Raw genomic sequence first — 22837 nt, 5'->3', positions numbered from 1 at the left:
TTGAAAGAAATTTGAAATATTTTCCAGAGTTCTCTTCACGTCATATTTGAGTAAAGTATTGTATTTCTAGGAAAAATGCGTGAATGACTATTACTGGCGTTGAAGGATTAGGGCCACCCTTAGGAGAATATTGTACAACTAAAAAGGTCATATTTCTAAAAGGAATAATTTTTGAGAACAAGATCATATATTTGAGAAAAAAAGTTGCTTATGTTCGAGAAGAAAAGTTGAGAAAAATAAGGATATTACAGTATTTTTTTAGAAAGTAAAATCTAAGAAAAGGGTGAATATTTTTTTTAGGAAAAGAGATTTATTGGTAGAAAAAAGTTACACAAAAGAGTTTTTCCTCCCCAAAAGTCACACACTGTACTGCAATGTAATGTCCTAGGAAAAAAGGCATGATATTACAAGTGCTGGAGGATTTATGTCACACTGAAAAGTGCAAGAAAAATACATAAAGAAAAATTCTCATTTTCCAGGAAAAAAAGTTGTATAGATTTTAACATCAAATATTTGAGGGAAAAAAATAATATTTTTTGAGGGAATTTTTATTTTTTATTACGTCAAATATTTAAGAAAAAAACTCTTACGTTTCACAAATATTTTATTTTTATATACAAAAAAGCCATGATTATACAAAAAAGAGCCTATTCGCGAAAAACTCATATGAGGAAGAGAACAAAAGTTGCACATTTGTTTTTTTTTTTGGGGGGGGGGGGTCTTAAATATTTTAGATGAAAGTTAACACCCGTTTTTTGTTTTGTTTTTTTTTGTGCAAAATTGACTCTAAAATATTCGTCTTGCGTTTCATTTCACGAGATGCACGATGTGGGATGCGGTCGTAATATCAGTCCACAAAGTGGCGCTAAAACGTTAAAACACCGCCAATGTTCTTGTCGATTTACATCTGAGAAAATGAGATGTGGTAAATAAAATCATTTGAGGACTGAGGTCCAAAAGTAATTGATTATGAAACAAAGCGCGCTATGATAAAACAAATGCCTGCAACAATTGGACACAGACAAACAACCAGTCGCACAAACATTCATTATTTACCTTATTTCTCATTTATTACCTACCATGCGTGGTTTCAGATGTGAGAGGAAACCAGAGTACCCGTAGAAAACCCACGCAGCCATGGAGAGAATATCCAAACCCCGCACTGGAGAGCCCGGATTTGAACCCTCTCTCCTCAGAGCCTCTGTGCCGCCCCAAACCTTAACACCTTATTAAATGTGGCTTAATAACAATAATAAACAAAATCTGATGTGTAACACCGTGATTATTTTGGCCAAACAATTTAGTCATTGATTTCTGAAATGTCACCCACAGTTCTGAGGTACCGCGTTCAATCCCGGACCCGCCTATGTGGAGTTTGCATGTTCTCCCCATGTCTGTGTAGGTTTTCTCTGGGCACTCCGGTTTCCTCCCAAATCCCCAAAACATGCAACATTAATTAGACACTATAAATTGCCCCGAGGTGTGATTGTGAGTGCGGATGTTTGTCTCCACGTATGTGCCCTGCAATTGGCTGGGAACCAGTTCAGGGTGGACCCCACCTCCTGCCCGATGACAGCTGGGATAGGCTCCAGCACTCCCCGTGACCCTTGTGAGGATAAGCGGCTAAGAAAATGGATGGATGGATAAAACTGAACAAGCCTGGATTGTATATATGATTTCTGTGTATGCGTGTGTGTGGCAGGGTGAGGGGTGGGGGGTACCATTGATAGGAAGAGTACACCCTGTAACTGAGGGTCATCAGGACAAAATGGACACTTCGTGTCCAAAGTCAGCAGCTCATTCACCACTAAAGTGAGAACAAGTTTGATATAAAATGGATGGATTGCATACCTAATGAAGTGTGTACTGTGATTATGTAAATCTCATTAAGTCATCATAATAAACGACCGCCGTGCATAGCAAGTCATGAGGGTGTAAATTATAACATAAAACTGTAATTCCCAGGAAGTTGGCATAGCGTGTAAAATGTCAATTTGAAAAAAAAAAAAACATTTGCAATTCCTGTTTATATGTTCAATGCAGTACAAAGACAAGATATTCAATATTTAAAGTGATAAACCTTGTTTTTTTTTTTTTGGGGGGGGGGGGTTGCAAATATTCCCTCATTTTGAAGGTAATGACTGCAACACAGTCCCCAAAAACTGGGACCTAATTGCTAAATAAAACCCCAAAAATAAACAAATGTAAAATAAACCTGTTTGGAATGTTTGACAGCCGTTTGACTTTTCAAATCATTGTATTATATTTTTATTCACACAAAACACATCCTGACGTCATTGGACTTGAGGTTTGTGTAAAAAAAAAAAAAAAAAAAAAGAAAAAAAAATTGCAGACTATTTCGGGCGGTTATATACATAGAGAATTTAAATGTATCCCCCCCCCCAACCGACTCACCCTACCCTGAACTGGAATCCTCTGGCCTGGACGCAGCAGCCCTGCTGCCTACAACAAAAGAATGTTTGTGGGGCGATTGGCACAGAGAAACTTTCTCCTTTTCACTGCCTGTGGAACACCTGTAGAGCCACAAACTGGACCAGAATAACATAATGACAGCCTTGTTTGTGCAGGAAATGATGTGTTTCCTGTCACAAGCCTAACATTAACGCGCATGCACACACACGCATACACACTCTGCGGCCAGGAGCAAAGTTTCCCCAACAGCGATGGCCTTTGGTAGTCCACGTCACCAAAAGGTTTTATTTCGGTGTGAGAAGTGGGAAGACTGGTGAATGTATAAAAAAAAAAACAAAAAACAAACAAAAAAAAAAACATACATTGGACATCATCAGCCCTAACCCTAGTATCACGTACACTTTGAGTTAAAAAAAAAAAAAACACGATTGAAAACCCATCAGAAAATATACAGTGGAGCACAACAGCAGAGTAAAAACTTTGATGAAGGGCAAGTTTACAAAGAGGATTACGAAATGTGCATCGGGGCTAATACAAAAAAATAAAAGGATCCACCTTTTACACAGAATACTAGGGAGCCCCTAAAGGGACATTGAGAAAAAAAACCCCAACTTGTTTCTCATTGTAATGAGTAAGTTTCTCATTGTAATGTGTAACTAGTCCATTGTATGTATGCATGTATAAAAGACCCTTATTCGTTTCAGTTTGCATTTGTACGCAGCAATGACAATGCAGGAGTTAGTTCGCTTGTAGTTTCATCTGGGACTTTATTATGAAGACATTGCTGCTTTGCTAGCGAGTAGTCACCATTATGTCGTGTCTGAGAGACATTTAAAAATAATTTTGAAGTCTTTAATGTCAATAATTTTAGCCGAGCAAGCGGAAAGGAAGCATATACTGCTATATTCGTGTGATAAAAGTTTACAGTTATACCCACCTTATCTTCTTTGAGTTGATCGATAACACTGGCAGGTATATTCTTTGTTTTGAGGAAAGAGACCAAGTCCTCTTCTGTTGTCTTTCTCTCAGTTGAGACCCACAAAGCAAGTTGTCATTTACAGCTACCTGAAAGCAGGAACCTACGGAGCAGGAAGCTATCGCTAGCTAGCAGGTAAATAAGCTACGACCCATAGGTAGACATTTCTCTACACTTACTCATTACAATGACAAACAAGTTAGTTTTTTTTTTCAATGTCCCATTAGGGGCTCCGTAGAATCCAGCAAAGCAGCAGGAGATTGTTGCACACTAATCGCAAAAAATTTCCACTGTCCGCCGTTGCTTTTTACACCAAGATCCTGCATCGACTTGTGACAAAATACCCAGTATTCATCACTTTGCCTTTAACACAGATTGCTGCAAAAGTCCTGCATTGGAGGATTAATTGGAAAACCCACAATGTATCCACCTTTTCCTTCAAAATTCCCAATTTGGAGCAATTAAAAGTATATCCAAAATGAAATCTAACTTTGCCTTATACACAGAGAACGTGAACATTGCAGGTTAGGCTGTTCTTCCCTTTTACACAAAAATCATGTAAAATCTTCAGTGGATCCGGCATTCGTGTCTTTGCCTTTTACGCAGAGATCCTGCACATTTCCAACATTGAGAGGTAACAAAATATCCGGCGTTCATCTGGCTTTGCCTTTTGCACAGGATCCTGCAAAACTGCTGCATCTCAGTCGTAGCAGAAGATTAGGTATTTATGGAGCTTCGACTTTAATGCAAAGAGGAATCATTCCTGCACCAGACCTCTGAACAGATAAATAATTTATCTGCCTTTGCCACATATACAACCCCGCAAAAAAAAAATTTCCCAATGATGCGCTTTTGTTTTTACACAGAACCTGGCAAATGTGAGATAAAGTGCCAGTGTGGGCTTACATGTACTATGTCATCCCGCTTTCCAATAATTAAACGGATGAGATGCATCAAATAGTTGTCAGACAGCGAGCTCTTCTTTCAACATAACATGTTGGGGGAGTGTTTCGGAATCCCTTTCGGAATATCGGCAACTGGCTTCTGTTACGCCTCGGACGCCACCTCGCAAATGTGGAAAATTTTCAGTGTCTGATGTGACGTGGGAAATCCTTTCAACACAAGTCGAGAGAAGGGACAAATGTATTAGAATGGCATTGTGGCATTTTCTCACACGAGGTCCTGCCTCCGTTACGGCTCCAATGGGCAAGAAAACTGCAGAGTTGGTTTTGTCCATCCAATTTTAGAGTGACAATGGAAAGGTGGGGAAACGTCTGTATGAAAAGGGGTTTGGAGTCCTGTGGAGCAGTTCCAGGAGCTTTTCAGAAAAGACAGTTCATGCACTTGACAGCTTTGCTGCCGTAGTCGACGCACTCGGGCCCGATGCACTGGCAGCAGGCGTTGTGGAACCAGCGGTACTTGGAGCCTCCCATGGACTCGCAGTACATTTTGCACTGCCGGATGGACACGCAGTCGTCAAAGTACACCACGGTGCACATGCTCTCTGTGGAAAACAAGAAGGCAGGATGACGGCTGAATTATCTTTTCAACAAATCTCATTGAGTCACGTCAGATTAAAGCCCTGGACTAGAACTTTCCAGGTCTGCAATTACAGTGAAGAATATATTTATTTGAACACCCTGCTATATTGCAAGTTCTCCCACTTAGAAATCATGGAGGGGTTTGAAATTTTCATCGTAGGTGCATGTCCACTGTGAGAGAGATAATCTAAAAAGAAAAATCCAGAAATTACACTGTATGATTTTTCTTAATTTATGTGTGTGATATAACTGAAAATAAGTATTTGAACACCTGAGAAAACCAATGTTAATATTTGGAAGAGTAGCCTTTGTTTGTGGACTTTTAAAGGTGGACTAACAGGTCTTTGAGGGTCAGAATTCTCGCTGTTAGACAGGTGTTCAAATACTTATTTGCAACTGCATCACTCGAATAAATCGTAAAAAAAAAAATACAAAAAAAATCATACATTGTGATTTCTGGATTTTTCTTATTAGATTATCTCTCTCAGAGTGGACATGCATGTCGGATGAAAATTTCAGACCCCTCCATCATTTCTAAGTGGGGAGAACTTGCAATTTAGCAGCATGTTACCCATTTTCTTCACTGTAGATGACTGTCCTCCTCAAAGGACAAAGGATGCAATGATGACAAAAACACTTCGTGTCATGTAACAATGTCAAAATTCATATTAAAGCTCTTTCTAGAGCTGTAATTATTTCGTTACTATTTTATCATCATCACCTTGCGCATCATAACTGGCGTGGATACTATTGGCGGGCACCGACACGTTCTGGTGCGGTCCGTCCAAGGACTCCAGGAAGGAGACCAGGTTCTCGTGGTGGGACAGCTCCTCGGCCACGGGGAATGAGACCACCATCATGTTGACGGGCGCGTCGCCCTCGGTGAGGGCGCGGAAGAGCGACGGGATGGGCCGGTGGAGCTCCTCCACCGTGCTCTTGGATGTGGCCGGAGAGTCGCTGTAGTTCTTCGGGTTGCACATCCCTGAATGAAGACCCGAGAAATTAGGAGTGACAACAAAAGAGATTCCAATACGTACAGGATAATGAAGTATCAAAAAAAAAAAAAAAAGAAAAACATAAAATTAGTCAAAGAAAATTTTTTAAAAAAAGAATTCTTGTCAATACCAATTTATTTTACTTAAAGATTTAAAACATGAAGGAATTACTTTTTTATATTCACGTATTATTTACATTTTCATTATGACCAAATGTATATTTTTAAAACATGTGTCTTTGTTGTGGCAAGCATGGTTATGACAGGTACTTTGGAATACTGTGGCACTGTTTAAGTTACATTTTATGTATACAAATATTATTTTTTCTCCATCATAATTAATAAATAAATTCCTAGAATTATTTGTTTTAATTCTACAGCAGTAATGATGTAGTACAAAAGTTTGTTTTTAGGGCTTTTTGAAAACTTTACTTTGATAAAATATTTTTTATGTCTTGTTATATTTGTTATGGGTCATCCTACCTTATTACTTTTGAATATCTAATTTGAGTAATACAAGAAATAAAAATGAATTATACATATTTTCAATGACATTTTATTTTTACAGCATTTATCAACAGTTATATCATTAACAAGAAAACAATCAACTTTTGCCTGTTAACTTTTTTTTTTTTTTTTTGCTCACCCACGCAGTCGCAGCACTCCTCCCACAGGTTGCCCAGGCACAGCATGCACTCCTTGCAGCATGAGCAGTTTCCGTCGGTGGGGCGACACTGGCACAACTCCTGCACACAAAACATAAGCGAAGGTGGGATAAAGGAGCCAAAAAACATGTTATTTCTCCCAGCCAATCAAAAAATACATGTTTACTCATGAAACTATTAAGCATGCGTAATGAATAAAGCCTGTATTTCTATTTTAATACGTGCTCCATTGCAGGGCTTTTATTTTGAAAAAACCCTTCGGGTAAATGCTCATGTTCCCTGGGTGAAGTTGTGGGATTTTACATCATATTGCCAAAAGTATTCACTCACCCATCCAAATAATCAAAATCAGATGTTCCAGTCACTTCCATGGCCAGAGGTGTAAAATAAAAAAGAAAAACCTAGGCATGCAAACGGTTTATTTGTTGAACTGGTTAGCTTTAGCTCTGAGCTTCGGGAACCTCTGCTGGTCCTTTCTTTGCTCGTTTTGTTTGCATTGCTCAACACTTTACAAGTTTCCAAATATGGAAGAGGCCTTCTGCACGCTTTGCCTCCAACACGGCATGATGCTATGTTAGGGGCAAAGGAGGAGAAAGTGCAAGCATGTTGTGTTCCCCAGGTGTTTTCTCACCCCGCCCCCATCTTCTTTCTCCCGTCTCTCGCCTTGCAGTGAACTTGACTCGCAGGAATGTGCTCTCTGTTCTGGCTTGGGTAAGAAAGAAAGCAGGAGGAGGAGGGCGAGGGAGGTGGGGGGTGCACTTCAGGGGTGGCGCTGAAATCTTCTGGAAGCTTCACCAACTTTTTCCTATCCTACCTTTCTAACGGTCTCCAACCGAGCTTCTTTTGCACTTCTCCTGATCAAAGTTCACCCAGAAGTTTTCCACCCGGGGCGGTAGCGCCGGACCCATAAGTGAGACGGGAGACTGTGTAAGACACAAAAGTATTCTTCTGGGTGGGGATTTTGTAATAAAAAGCCCATGAGGTCACTTGGGAAAACATGAACACATTCTGTGTGGGGTTTCGAAAGCAAAGCCCAAGATGACACCCTGGCAATATGAGGCAATATTCTGCCTGGGGGTTTCAGAATAAAAGCTCAAGAAGCAAACACACTATAGTGGCAAATGTATTTGCTCACCTGCCTTGACTCAGATATGAATTTGTAACATCCCATTCCAAATCCAGAGGGTTTAATACAACATCGGTCCACTCTCCTCAAGTCAAAGTAACAAAATTAAAATGGAGTAACCGTATTTTCCAGTTTATAAGCCACAACTGTTTTTCACACGCTTTCAACCCTGCGGTTTATTCGGTGATGCGGGTGATTTGTGCATTTTTTCTATGAGTCGCCAGGGGGCATTCGAGCGGAAAAGGTAAGTGAGACCGGTGGAATATATGTGCAGAGGAAGTGACTCTTACCGGTCCGGCCCTGTTAGCCCTGCGCCAGCGTGTTACTGCCATGTCTGTTATTTTTACCGGTATGCATTTTTTAACCGGCCCTGTTAGCACAGCGGCGCTAGCATTAAACTCTCTGTGTTCCATCTTTTTTTCTAAATATCTCATGTTTCAATGTGGGTTTCAATGTGGGCACTTGCGGCTTTTACACAGCTGTGGGATATGTACTGTATGTACCAAATGGGATTTTTCAATGGTATTTTTACAAATGTATTGGGTGAGGCTTATAACCAGGTGTGCTCTGTAGGCCGGGAAGTACGGTACTTTCAGCATCTACCAAGTGACAGGAATATCACTTATCCGCTGTATAAAAAAAAAACAAAACCCAAGATATCTTATATTTTTTCATGTCATTGTGGTGTTATTTACACTTCATACACAAATGTTAAAATTAAACATATTTTGCAATTGGTGTGATGTTTTGACACATGATGAGCATTCCAGACAATTTGGGCATTTTGTTCAGAATTCATCATACGGTGAGTTCTTTGCAGCACTGCAAAAGTTAGTGTTCTGTCAGGGGAATTTTTACATTTTATTTTCTCAATAAAAGTCCAAGATTTCACCCTTGTAATTAGAGAGCATTCTGATGGATTCACAAATAAAAGCCCAAGGTGTCATCCAGGAAGTATGAGTCTTCGGTAACATCTGGAGGTTGTTACAGTTGAACTCAAGCATTGTATACAAATGATGACTTACTTGGTTTATTTGCATTTGCTAAATGCTTTCATGGTTTTAGTGTAACACAGAGCGCAAAAGCAAGCTCGTCCCATCTTAAAAGTGTTTTTAATTTCCTCTTCTAAAGCTGTCTGGAGTGCAGCTGTGAGCAGGCGGCACAGACAAGGCATCAAGCCCTCGCCTCGTGACAGTTCGCAAGTTGGTGTCGGCGAGGTCGTGGAAGCTGCCCCAGTGAGTGATGATTCATCGGGCGCAAGAAGAAGAAGAAAAAAAAAAAAAAGCAAATAGAGAAAGAAAGCCACCTGGAAACAGCGAGGGGGACAAGCGGGTCGGCAGATGTTTTAGATTGGGAATAAAGTGAATCCAGAGGAAAACAAGCTGGCCAGTTGGAAACACTCGGAAAACAGCGACTGTCCGCTGACAGAACCAATTAGCATCAGTGGTTATGGGGCGGCCAACTATTTTAACAACCAAATATTTACACCGCTCTTTTTCAGAGTTAAAGATGCCACAATACTACAAGAGGCAAAACCTCCACCAACGCCAAACATGGCACTTGCAAAAAAGATGCTACGTGAACAGGCCCAATGCCAAGCACGAGACTGCACAGAGATGTGCAGCAAGTGTTGGGACGGAATTGGACTCATTTTGTCAATCTGTTGCAGAAGTGCATGGAAAAGGAGGCAATAAGTCAATTGCAGAAGGAGGACATCAATATAGCAGGAAAACAAGTACAGCTGCGGCAATATCACACCATAAAAAAAAAAAAAACTGTCTCACTTTAACATACCGATATTCTTTTTGTGTATCTCTCTGTCGCTCTCATACTGACAAACATACACTCAGGAACAAATACACATGAACACTCTCACCATCTCTTCCATTTGCACGCTGGCTTCCCTCTAGTCACACTCACAAACACATTCTCATATACTTTGTCACGCAGACACACTCTCACTCACACATATGGACACAGACGAACACAGACTGTTAAAATGATCACTCTCACACATTCTCTCTCTCTCTCTCTCTCTCTCTCTCTCTCTGTGTGTGTGGTCAGTTTTCAGTTTGATTGAGGTCATATTGTTCCTGTGTAATTAGGTTAAAAGTATTGTATGTTCACATTAAAGTTGTTGTATTATAATTACTTAAAATTTGATTTTTTTTTTAATTAATAAGAAATATACATTTACTGTTCTCTCTATTGGCGGCACAATGGTACAGCTGAAAAGTGTTGGCCTCACAGTTCTGAGGACCCGGGTTCAATCCTGTCCCTGCCTCTGTGGAGTTTGCATCTTTTCCCCGTGCCTCCCTGGGTTTTCTCCAGGCACTCCGGTTTCCTCCCACATCCCAAAAACACGCAACATTAATTGGACTTCTTTTCCTTTCAGTTTGTCCCGTTAGGGGTCGCCACAGCGTGTCATCTTTTTCAATCTAAGCCTTATAACGTGCATCTTCCTCTCTTAACACCCATTGCCCTCATGTCTTCCCTCACCACATCCATAAACCTTCTCTTTGGTCTTCCTCTCGCTCTTTTGCCTAGGAGCTCCATCCTCAGCATCCTTCTACCAATATACTCACTCTCTCGCCTCTGAACATGTCCAAACCATCGAAGTCTGCTCTCTCGAACCTTGTCTCCAAAACATCCCAATTTGGCTGTCCCTCTAATGAGCTCATTTCTAATCCTATCCAACCTGCACACTCAGAGTGAGAACCTCAACATCTTCATTTCTGCTACCTCTAGTTCTGCTTCCTGTTGTTTCTTCAGTGCTACCGTCTAATCCGTATATCATGGCCGGTGTCACCACTGTTTTATAAACTTTTCCCTTCATCCTAGCGGAGACTCTTCTGTCACATATAACACCAGACACCTTCCGCCAACTGTTCCACCCCGCTTGGACCCGTTTCTTCACTTCCTTACCACACTCTCCATTGCTCTGTATTGTTGACCCCAAGTATTTGAAGTCATCCACCCTCGCTATTTCCTCTCCCTGGAGCTTCACTCTTCCTCCACTGCCCCTCTCATTCATGCACATACTCTGATTTACTTCGGCTAATCTTCATTTCTCTAACTTTCCAGTGCGTGCCTCCATCTATCTAATTGTTCCTCCACCTGCTCCCTGCTTTCACTGCATATCACAATGTCATCTGCGAACATCATGGTCCAAGGGGAATCCAGTCCAACCTCATCTGTCAGCCTATCCATTACTACTGCAAACAGGAAGGGGCTCTGAGCGGATCACTGATGCAGTCCCACCTCCGCCTTAAATTCTTCTGACACAGCTACCGCAAAACTCGCCGCTGTTCTGCTGTCTTCATACATGTCCTGTACTATTCCAACATACTTCTCCGCCACACTGGACTTGCCCTGTCACGTTCGATGCTTCTTCAACAGCAAGGGTTTGATCACAAACGCGTCTCGTTGTTAGCCAGCTAAGCAAAGGTTGTCTGGGCCAAGAGGCAAGTTTAAGTTGGCCTTTCAACTTGTCAAACTTCCTCACTACTAGTACTCACGGACCCCGTTGTATATTCTACGAAGGTTTTGCAGGTCGTGCAGGTACTAGCGATTGATGTTTTCCTCCTCGGTACATATTTGATTGCTGATGCGTCCTGTTGTTAGCAAGCTAGGCTAGATTAAGCTAGGCTGCGCTGAAGAAGAAGATTAACTGGACACTCTAAATTGCCCTGAAGTTTGATTGTGAGTGCAACTGTTATTGGTATTATATAGAATAGACGTTCGCACAACTAGTCACTTTAAACTGCATACACTCCTGGGGGTCTTGACACACTTTACACAAATGTCATTGCATTGGACTATAGGCTAATGGGCATTCCAACTGCTGTCAATGCTAGACATCTCTGCATCCTTTGCACAACTGTAACTTTAAAAAAAGAATCCGTCAATTGACTGTCTAGCTATTGTTTTTTTATACTCAACATGTATGTCGTACTAGGGTGGCTCCAACTACTGGAGACAATTTCTGTGTGTGTTGTTTACACACTTTGACAATAAAGGTGATTCTGATTCCTGTATCATGCAGTGAACATATTCATGAAGGATTGTAACCGCTCCTCCCAACAACAACGTTCTTCTGGGGAAAGGTGAGTCAGCTAAAAACACAGAAAGAAGCGCACAGACGAGGCGTGGGTCAGACAGTGTTTCCATAATCTGAACACACTCCATATAAAGCAGACATTCAAACACCAAAGGGATGAAAAAGGTGACCCAAAAAATAAATAAATAAATAAAATAAAATAAAAAATATTTTAGAGAGGATCTCCGCAGAGATTTTTTCCCCTTAATTTTTAACATAAGTTAAGCAAACTGGAGGACTCTGAAGAGAACAAAAAGGGGAACAAAAACATTCTTCTTCAAATAAAAATACATTTATAGCGCTTAAGTACAAGTTTATGTACAAATTTAAGATTAAGAAATTTATTTTGATATCTCTTTGCTTTTTTGTTTTGACCTGCAACTTGAGCCAGGCCCATTTCCACCTCTACCCAATGCCTGCTTCAATCTATGCCACATGAGCAGCATCCTCTTCTAGAAACACCCTCATTCTCGAAAATAATCGACTCAAATCACGTTGTTCCACTTAATTTTTCATGATTACCAACTTCAAAAGCTAATCCCAAATGCATCCTCCAGGTAAAAATAAAGCACAATATTTTTCCGTTTTTATTGGCCATTTCTGACTTTGAAGTTAGTTCATTCCATGTTGTGACATCATCCCTAACTTTGCTTAATACATTTAACATTTACATTTTAAACTAATTAGATAATTGTGACCGTGTTTCCTAATTCATACAAGATGTACCAGTGGCTCAACTTATCGCCGATGTTACGCGCGCTTGGCAGTTTCATTTACATGAATACAAATCATTAAACTAGTAAACTGTCCAGCGGCAACAGTGGACAACTGGTTAGAGCTGGTCTGAGGACCATGTTTCCAATCTCGGGCCCGCCTGTGTTTGCATGTTATCCCTGTGCCTACATAGATTTATTTGGGTTTCCTTCCGCATCCCCAAAAACATGCATGGTAGGTTAATTTAAGACTCAAAACTGTCCATAGGTGTGAATGTGAATGGTTGTTTGTTTATATGTAGCCTCCAACCGCCGAGCAACCACTTCAGGATGCACCCTGCCTCCTGCCCAAAGACACTAGCTGGGATAGGCTCCTGCACTTCCGCGACCCTTGTGAGGATAAGCAGCTCCGAAAATGGATGGATGGATGATATTTTGTTTAAAAAAATTGTGACATGGGAAATATTTATGTCATCCGAAATAAATGTTTTAAAAGCGTCCACATTTTTCACTTCTTACTGAATTAATAGATTTTATTTCAATATTTAATCGAATTGCAACCTCAAAGAATTGAGATCAGATCACAACCTAAATAATCTAAATTGATTCAAATTGTGAGGTCCTTAACAATGTCCAGGCGTACCCAATATATACTTTCTCTCGCTCTCTCTCTCTCACAGATTTACACACATGTGCACACGCACGGGCACACAAGCTGCCCTCACTCAAAGTTTTTCACACACATAAACAGCTTTCCCAAAATTCACATAAAACGCACAATCCACTTTCTCTCACACATGGTCACTATATGTGTTACACGCCCTTCCACTGTCTCACAAAAACAGACACACACCAGCAGGAGTCTCATCCGACCAAATTGGATCTGACGGATGGCAGAAAGCCAAGGCAACAGCTCATGCGGGAACATCGTTTCATTCATTTCACTTGTTGTCCCACCATGCACTGGAGCTTGACACGCACGCACGCACACACACGCACACACACACACCACACACACACACACACACACACACACACACACACACACACACACACACAACACACACACACACACACACACACGGCTATAGTCCACAGGAAGTGACGTCTCAAGGTCAACGTCAGCTCAAAACCACGCCCTCCACATTCCATCTTTGTTGCCGTCTCCAAACTCCCGACATGGCTGGCAGATGTTGGCAGCAAAATCGAGGGCGCGACTACTTGGCTGCTCTTTTTGCGCGTTCGCCGTCGAAAGCAGGCAAAACGTAATGTCGGCTGGCGAGACATTGAGCTACAACATTCACTCACATAATATGACTAATGATGACATGGAAGCAAGAGTTTCTTGTCTTTTTCATGGAATGGGGGTATGCCACAATGGGTGAGTTTCAAAGTCTAAGACTTGCGTCTTGACTTAAGGATAAAGACTTGAGACTGATTTGTGACTAACAAAGTCTTGTGAGTTGAAGTCAAGACATGCAAGTCCCAAGTCAAGTCGCAAGTCCTGTCCTGCTGTGGATGGACTTTGAGTATCAAAGTCGAGGACTTGCGACTTAACTTAAGGAAAAGACTTGAGACTTACTTACAAAGCAGTGACTCTGCCATTGTGTTATGATACCAGGTATAGATACCAGGTTTATTTCAAAGTAGTGGCTACTAATGAAGGCTGCTGATACCAGCCACCATTGCTTTGGTTGCAATCACGTGATAATCGCCGCTATTTCTACAGGCAAGCTAGGCGTTGTGGACGACATCACCATGGCAACGTCCACAGACCCATGTGTAAGCGGCGAGCGGCGGATGTTTTCTGCCAACTTTAATTCACTTGATGATGGCGCCAAAGCTAGATACGTACAGAAGATCAAACTCTGTGAAGATATCGATCCGTATACTCTCCACAACGACGTACTTTCAAAGGATCTGAAAGACTTCCCTGAAGTAGAATATCCGGACACTAGAAATACACATGCTGACTGCTTACAAAATGATCAGAACAGACTTTCAAATAACCATTTGCCTTGTGTTCTCGAGCTTCGTTCAGATCTGCACGTCGTATATTTGCAAGCCACTTTTGTTGCCGTTTTTTTCGATAACCCCATTGTATGTTCTCCTTCATGCAATCTAATCTTTGGAACATGGGAAAAAAAAAATCGCTTCCCAATGTCTCCGTTTACGCAATTTCCACATCTGTCGACGCAACAAAAATCTGGCATGATGACGACGGAGACCTGACTGCTTGTCTGCAACAATGGCGGTCAAGTACCCGGATGAACAACCGTGATGTCAAGAGCAACCCAGCCATACTTGAGGCAAAAGAAATCTGGCATCCAGCAGCAGAAACTCATTTCTGCTAGTCTGTTGTTCTTCTTTTTCTTCTTTCGGCTTGTCCCGTTAGGGGTCGCCACAGCGTGTCATCTTTTTCCATCTAAGCCCATCTCGTGCATCCTCCTCTCTAATACCCACTTGCCTCATGTCCTCCCTCACCACATCCATCAACCTTTTCTTTGGTCTTCCTCTCGCTGTTTTGCCAGGCAGCTCCATCCTCAGCACCCTTCTACCAACATACTCACTCTCGCACCTCTGAACATGTCCAAACAATCGAAGTCTGCTCTCTCTAACCTTGTCTCCAAAACATCCAACTTTGGCTGTCCCTGCTGCTCTGCTGTGTTGAAAGCAATTGTCACTGTCCGACAACGATTTTACAGGTAACAGCAAATGCTGGCAACTTTCTGCTTATTAAGGACCTACCAGACCTGTAACCGAGGCGGGAAGCCGTTTGTGAGTAAGGATATTTCACAATCCCGTTTTCGCACCTGACACGTCACGTAGTACTACAACAATTTTCATTTATTTTTTTTGTCAGACCGGATGTTGTCAACTTTTCAGCTTTGGAGGTTGCATCACCACCGTAATAGAGGCTGGATTCTGCTTATGTGAAAAGGTATTACGTGCACTCACTTCTCCCATCGTGTTGTGGAGGAAGCACTTGTCACACTTGATTTCACACTTGACACTGTTCTTCGGCCATTTTGCCTGGAAAACAAATGCTTGAGTCCCACTATCCTTCTAATTCATCAGTCAATTTTCCGCTATTTAATATGCCTGCGGGGTAAGTGGTAGCAAATGTAAGATAAACAAGGGAAATGTAGGATAAACAGAGGGGGAAATGTAGGAATAATTGTAAATATAATTAAGTAACTGCTACTGCGTGCAATGACGAATTGCTTTGCTCTGCTCCAATTCAGTTACTGCTCATGCCTGCAATAAAGAAATCCTTTGCTCTGCTCTAGATAACGTGGCTGCCGCCTAGCAGGAGATAGCAAGAACAAAAATATCTAAATCATCAGAACTGTTAGAACCAGGAGCACCTGCTGCCTGTTAAATAAATGATGACCACACATGTACTCAGCAATCTTCCACACACATGAACAAACAAGTACACTTTGTTTCCAACTACGTTTTGCTTGCTGTCTCCTTTTTGTAACATCCATGTAAATAACAGGCATCTTGAAATTGAATAAATAGAGGTGCTGAGGAGAAGATAATAAGAGAGTGCAGTGGTGAATTGTACGAGACAGTTCCTCTCCTCTCTCCTCGCGAGACTTGAACTGGTGTCTTTACTTCCTTTTTTTTGTCCAGTTTAATGAATGTCTAATTGGTAAACCTGACAAAAGGGTATTCTGTAAAAAGCTGACAATTACTTTTCTGATGCTGTCGTGCCGAAAGCAATCGTCACCATTATGTCACACTATACCACAGGTGTCGAGCTCAAGGCCCAGGGGGCCAGATCCGGCCCGCCATATAGCTTTATGTGGGACGCGAAGGCAAATCATGTTTGTAAACGTCCAGGATTTTTGTTAAAATTTCTAATCGCCATGTCAGAAATTACAACTTGGTATTGATATTGCAAGCATTTTTCTGTTACCAAGCATGAACAATAGTCGAAAAACCCATTTACCTTGATTTCTGATTCCAAAACTAATTCATAAATTGCATGTGTAAATATAATGAGGAGATTAAAAATTTTGATTGTTTCACAATCATGACGGCCCTCTGAGGGAATCCGCAACTACAATGTGGCACGTGGCAAAAATGAGTTTGACACCCCTGCACTATACGCTAGCAAGTTTCCATCCCTCTCAATTACACCTAAAGAAGGGGGATACATGTTTACCTGGATGAGGCACTTGCTGACGTCGCTGGCGCACAGAGCCTTGTTGCAACCGGAGGTCAGAGATAGCGCTGACAGGAGAAAGAGAAGTGCGACGGAGGCGGCGGACGCAGGACGGATCAGCTGACCGGGCCCCATCCTGACGGCTCACCAGCTCAGCACTGGAAAACCTACCCAGCCGGCGTGGCACGGGCGCGACAAACATAAACACTTGTTGAATGATGACATTTTTTCCCGCTGTTCTGTATGAAAGTGCTGCTTGTATGGTTTGGCTTGTTGTGGTCTGAAGTTGAACATCTGAGAACAACTTCTCCTGCTCTGATGTGTTATATCCCTGAAGGCAACACTATACATATGAGCTACAGTAGATACAAAGGTAGATGGACAGATAAATAAAAACTAAAGTTAAATAAAGTCTAAGTGCACAAATAATGATTTTAAGAAATTATTCATCTTTTGGGGCGGCACCGGTGGTAAAGCGTTGGCCTCACAGTTCTTAGGTCCCGGGTTCAATCCTGGACCTGCCTGTGTGAAGTGTGCATGTTCTCCCCGTGCCTGTGTGGGTATCCTCCGGGCACTCCGGTTTCCTCCCACATTCCAAAAACATGCAACATTAATTGGACACTCTAAATTTCCCCTAGGTATGATTGTGAGTGCGACTGTTTGTCTCCATGTGCCCTGTGATTGGCTGGCAACCAGTTCAGAGTGTACCCTGCCTCCTGCCCTTTGACAGCTGGGATAGGATCCAGCACTCCCTGCAACCCTTGTGAGGATAAGCGGCTAAGACAATGGATGGATGGATTCATCTTTTATTTTTTAATTAATCAATGAATGGGATATAAAATGTTTTTCAATTCCAAACATTTATTCAAAAACAGGAGATTTTAAATTGACTGAAGAAAATGCATAACAATCCAGCCATCCATTTTACAAGCCGCTTATCCTCACAAGGGTCACTGGAGTGCTGAAGCCTATCCCGTCCAACTACGGGCAAAAGGCGGCCTACGCACTGAACTGGTCGCCAACAGATTAAGACCGTGACCGAGTACGTCACTGTACCCATGCTGACAACATCAGTACACAAAAATACATGGGTTATTATTCAGTAACTAGTTTGGTCTGTAATAGCCATCAGAAAAATGGCACAAAATGTTGACCATTGTTGGCAATAAATTACAGGTGTAATGATGCATCAACAACTAATCAATTATCAAATTAATCAACAACAGTTTTCATCAAAGATGAATGGTTTACACACCTTGTTTAACTTCAAATTGTCCAAATCTTCCAAATTTTCGCATTAGCAGTAAATACTCTCTGAAGCAGAATGATTAAATCATCATAATAATCACAAGACATTTGCAAACTGCTTTTGACTTTAGAAAACAATGATCAGTTTTGCATTAAAAAAAAAAGTTACTGCATCACGTTTGTGCATTTTCTGCATTGCCAATGTGAAATGACATTTTAAATTTTCTTCTTCAATTTGTTCTGACAGACCATTTTTTTTTAATGGAGATGGACATTTATTTGTAGCCCTACATTAAATTAGTACCCAAAAATTGCTCTCAGTTTAAAAAACACAAAAAAAGGTTGGAGACTGCGGATCTAGAGAGTCGCTGTATGTCGGTACACGATAGCTAATTGGGTACACTGATAGATGGTCTAAACACGAAGACCCTGAAGGAAACACTCGCCTTCATTTTCAATAGACTGAAGAGCTTTAATGAACAAATGCAGTAGTACTTGTTGAAGTATTAGTAGTACAAGTGGAACTAAATGGTCGAAGGAGCAGAAGCGGGACAACCACAACAACACGTTTGGCATCACCATCATTCTTTCCGCGCAAACAGAATCTTTTTTTTTTTTTTGTTTCTTTGTAAACACACACACACAGACACACAACTAATGAAACCCCCACACGTTTTTTAATAGGGGAGGGGGGGGAAGAAGCATTTCACGCACAATGTGAGAGTGAAATAAGGCTTTAAAATGGCTGATACTCACTAGGACGCGCTGAAAAGTCGTTTCGTCCCGAATGGTTCGGTTCGGATACCTTGTGTGTGTGTGGTGGTGTGGGGTGGCGTGGGGTGGGGTGGGGGGGGCATTAACAGGGGGCGTCAGTCACGGGCCTTAAAGGTACACGCTCCACTTTGGTGTTAGTCTACCACGCGTGGACTCGACGACGATGATGCGGAGGAAGAAGTAGGCCCGGGGCGGTCTCACTTTACCTTGCCAAGAATCGGAACGACAAACATCAGATTGTTGTTGCTGTTTTTTTTTTTGTCCTCGGGCGCCCAGATGTGACGTCACCTCACCTGCTGGTTCATTGACGTCGACTTCGATGACGTCTTTTCACGGGTTGCTCTCGCGATGAATTTTGCTTTGATTAATTGTAGTTTTGCAACACAATTTAAATTTGCAAATGTGTTTATCGCGTGCTTCGCGCCAAGACTGAGTTGTGTCCTCCACCTGCTGACGGATATTGGTACTTCAAGCAGACTGTATCTTTATATTGAAATACAGTACCTGTATTTCCATTTCTCATTTAAGGAGAAAATGTAGCAAAGATGGAGGACTAAATACTTGGAGTTGAAAAAATCCACAACTATTTTGAGTTGGGCAAGAAGAAGGGTCTGCTATGAACGAGGGCAAAATTTATAAAACTGGTGAGGCCAGCTATGATGTACATCTTGGAAACAGTGTCATTGAAGAGATAACAGGAAGCAGAGATGGAGGTTCCATTTAGAAGGGAACAGCTTGGATAGAATTAGAAATGAAAAAATGATTTTGGAGACAAAGGTAGAGATTGCAGACTGAGAGAGTGTGCATATTGGGAGAGGGGTGCTGAGGATGGAGGTGCAAGGCAAATGGGCCCTAGAGGAAGACCAAAGAAAAGGTTGATGGATATTGTGAGGGAAGACAAGAGAGCAGTTAGTGTTGGAGAGGAGGATGCACGAGATACTTACATGGAAAAGAATGAGGCGCTCTAGCGACCCCTAACGGAACAAGCCGCAAGGAAAAGATTTTTTTAAACACATTTGTACGTAAAAGTGTTTTAAAATAGATACACACCCAAAAACCCCACTATTATTTTGTTTAATTATTTAACGCTGATTATTTGTATTAAAAATACATAAGGAAAATCCAGGAATGTAGCTTACTTGTGTGCGAAACAAAGATTTAAAATTAAAAATATTTAAATGAAAAAATTTTAAACATTTTTTTAATCCATGTTGACGTGCATATATTGCAATTAAATGTTTGTTAAAAAAATTCCACTTACCAAAAATTAAAAATCGCAGCTCAAACAAGTTTTAGTTTCACAACAAATAAAATTTATTCAATTATATATATTACAAGTATGTACAGGTCATGTAACAAGTAAATATTAAAATAGACATTTTTTTTTAGAACTATCGTTCATCAAAAGGCATTATGTTGAAAAAATAGCTTTTTGTCATCATCTTATGTTGAAATTGTCAACATTTGCTTTTTTTTTTTTTTTTTTTTTTAACTTTTTTATTCCCTCGCGCTCCTCCAAAGACTCGAAAGCACACGCAGGACTACATGCACCCAAACACATACACACGACGAGGAGTCGAGTAAACGTGGGGGGAAAAAAACACAACAACAACAACAAAAAAAGATCCGGTGAGGTTGAAAAAAGGCATGCACAGCATCAAATTGCGACAGAGGGGGGCAAAGGGACAAAAAAAGACAGTGAAAAACCACACGAGGACATCACGGAGGAAAACACACCAAAAACAAACACTTTGGTCCATTAAAACTGGAGACATTTACAGTCAAAATATCTAGTACTTTTTTTGTTGGTTGATTTTCGTACAGCGCTTTTTAAAACAATAATAATTACAGATTTTTTATTGCTATGTACAAATGCACAAGGTTTTGTATGTATAAAATAAGTTAGAAAATTAAGACCACAATCTGTACACAAAAATATTCACACTCAACTGTGATTTTTTTGTGTGTGTGTGTGTGTAAGTGACCCTGCTTAACGCGTCAAGATGGTGACGGTGGAGGGTTCGGCGTCCTCTTTGGCGCCCCAGCATCCTGCGCTGGCTGACCCTTTGTTATCCTGGACCTGCATCGTGCTGGCGCTTCTAAGTGATCCCCACTGCGCTGGTTGAGCGCACGGCCCCTTTAAGTGCTTGGCGTTTTCGGTCGCCGTCGTTACGTAGCGGCGATCACGAGCGCAGTGTGTCGTCGGCTTCCCTCATATGGGCGTGAGGTCGAAGTCGTCGTTGACCTCCACCAGCGGGATGTAGAACTCAGGGATCTCAAAGATGCTGGTGGATTTGTAGGTGGCCGGGTCCAGCTCTTGGAGCTTGAGCTGCCACTCCAGGCGCTGCACGGCATTCAGCGCTGCCGCCTCGTGCTGCTGACGCATCAGCAGGCATGTCTGGAAAATGAAGATAGGAAAATGTCTGTTGGAATATTGCACTTTTCACTTTATTACTATACATGTATTTGCATTAATAAACCAATTCATTTATTCATCTTCCACTCCTCTTATCCTCACTAGGGCTACGGGGATGCTACCAAGCTATCTTTGGGGAAGAGGTAGGGTACGACTGGAATTGACCCCTCCGTAGAAATTGCGTCATCCGCGTCGCTGAACAATCAGAGGCCAGAGATTTGCATAAACCACGCCCCTTTTTTTTGCACCCGCTGTTCCCTCAGACAACGTTGCATGGTCCAGTATAGCTTTTGTTAGCGTTTTATCGCGTATTTGGGTTCTTTAACAATAGATATGGTTAAGAGGTGTAGTCACGGACTTTGTAATAGTGACGACAGGTATCCTGAAAGGTTAGTTGGTGGAGTTCAATTCATACCCTTTCCAAAACCGAAGACCCAGTACGAAAAATGTCTTTGATGGATCAAACTTTGTGGAAGACCGCATGATCAACAGAACCCATCAACCGGAGCAGGTATGTTTGCACGAAGGTAAGCCCTATATTTGATTTTCAATACATGTCTCATATAAATGAATTAGCAGTTCTTCGCTTGAATAACATAGCTACGTGTGACTGATTGACACACTTGATCTGTGTTGAGCGATATTTTGCGATGATCTGACTGCACAAAGGTGTCTCTGTTGGCGGCTACCGAGCTAACCTAAACCGGAGTAGCGGGTCCTAAAAGCCTTCGACATGCACAGAGACACCAAGACTGAAGGAAGGATGTTTGAGGACACCAAAGTAGTGATTGTCGTACTCGGTCGGGACTTGCGTAGCTTCGGCACTAATTCAAGAATAATTATTGAGGGGAGCGCGTGACGTTACACAAAGAAAACGAGAGAAACAACTCGTAAATCAAGCCTCGCCTTCTTGTCCTTCATACGGCGGTTCACAAACGGCTATACAGATACACATACAGATTCTGCACACAAGTGTGATAGGTAACACGAAAATAGGAAACTGTCAATGACGAATTCGTCTTTGGGTTATAATATATTATATTATGTGGCTTCTCAGTCTTCCTCTGACTCCGGAAAGATCTCGCGCTAATATCGATGGTTTCTCCGTTGATATGCATGGAAATACCATTGAAATACCCCTTGCTGAAATACATGAAGCCCTGTTGTCTGCTTTTCAACAATATTTCACTGTTCACTAAGAATGCGAGTGAGAAATCAGCTGGTAAATCGGACAATTTCGCTCTAGTCTTTTCTTCCTGTGCCGCCATTTTTGCTAATTGTTTATCTGAGGTTAGCACACGTGGGGTGATGTAACTTCAGGAGGCGTGGTTAAGTGCCCTGTATGGAGGGGTCAATTGGTCCTCAGAAATGTCATGCCAAACCATCTACAGCTGAGCCACTGTGCTGCTACAAATAAACCCATTTATATATACAGTATATATGAAAAAAAATTATGGCCAGTAAATGCTAGGACACCACCCTCAAGGATGTATTTGAATATTTATGAACAAGTCAAGTCGACCCATTCACTCAGATGTTAGGTAGCACTTTTCTAAGAGATGTTACAATTGACCTTGAGTTTGTCAAACTTGTCGTCGACATCTTGTAGCCAGGACATGAACTGCCTAGCGTTGAATCGGTCCCTCACTGATGTTTTGCCATCGTCGCTCTGCAAAGC

General features: G+C 41.6%; 2 protein-coding genes and 1 long non-coding RNA gene across 7 annotated transcripts in view; 1 reads left to right on the top strand and 2 right to left on the bottom strand.

Moving 5' to 3' along the window:
• Nucleotides 1-2334: 2334 nt before the first annotated feature.
• Nucleotides 2335-19034, bottom strand: twsg1a (twisted gastrulation BMP signaling modulator 1a). 3 transcript variants are annotated; one of them, XM_061840068.1, is made up of 5 exons: nt 18950-19034; nt 16722-16888; nt 6591-6690; nt 5672-5932; nt 2335-4913 (listed from the first exon to the last, which is right to left on the bottom strand). In XM_061840068.1, the coding sequence occupies exons 2-5, from the start codon at nt 16854-16856 to the stop codon at nt 4732-4734; spliced, it is 678 nt and encodes a 225-aa protein (XP_061696052.1). In that variant the 5' UTR covers nt 16857-16888; nt 18950-19034; the 3' UTR covers nt 2335-4731. The 3 variants fall into 3 exon arrangements, with proteins under 3 accessions (XP_061696052.1, XP_061696054.1, XP_061696051.1); XM_061840070.1 differs by lacking the exon at nt 18950-19034 and adding an exon at nt 17977-18006; XM_061840067.1 differs by lacking the exon at nt 18950-19034 and adding an exon at nt 18726-18949 and having other exon boundaries at nt 2336-4913.
• LOC133511296 (uncharacterized) lies at nt 13737-16715 on the top strand. Its single transcript, XR_009797860.1, has 3 exons — nt 13737-15329; nt 15411-15488; nt 15838-16715. It is a non-coding gene; the product is annotated as an uncharacterized LOC133511296 (long non-coding RNA).
• Nucleotides 19035-20062: 1028 nt separating the features above from the next.
• ankrd12 (ankyrin repeat domain 12) overlaps nt 20063-22837 on the bottom strand; it is a 43246-nt gene continuing 40471 nt past the window's right edge. For all 3 annotated transcript variants that reach the window (XM_061838587.1, XM_061838584.1, XM_061838586.1), the window contains 2 exons: nt 22733-22828; nt 20063-21141 (listed from right to left, as the gene is read on the bottom strand). In XM_061838587.1, coding sequence (XP_061694571.1) covers nt 20956-21141; nt 22733-22828 — 282 coding nt within the window. In that variant the 3' untranslated portion in view covers nt 20063-20955. The remainder of the gene's footprint in view (nt 21142-22732; nt 22829-22837) is intronic.

Source organism: Syngnathoides biaculeatus, chromosome 13 (assembly GCF_019802595.1).
Source record: "Syngnathoides biaculeatus isolate LvHL_M chromosome 13, ASM1980259v1, whole genome shotgun sequence".
Taxonomy (NCBI): domain Eukaryota; kingdom Metazoa; phylum Chordata; class Actinopteri; order Syngnathiformes; family Syngnathidae; genus Syngnathoides; species Syngnathoides biaculeatus.
This window is presented reverse-complemented; position numbering and strand designations above follow the sequence as displayed.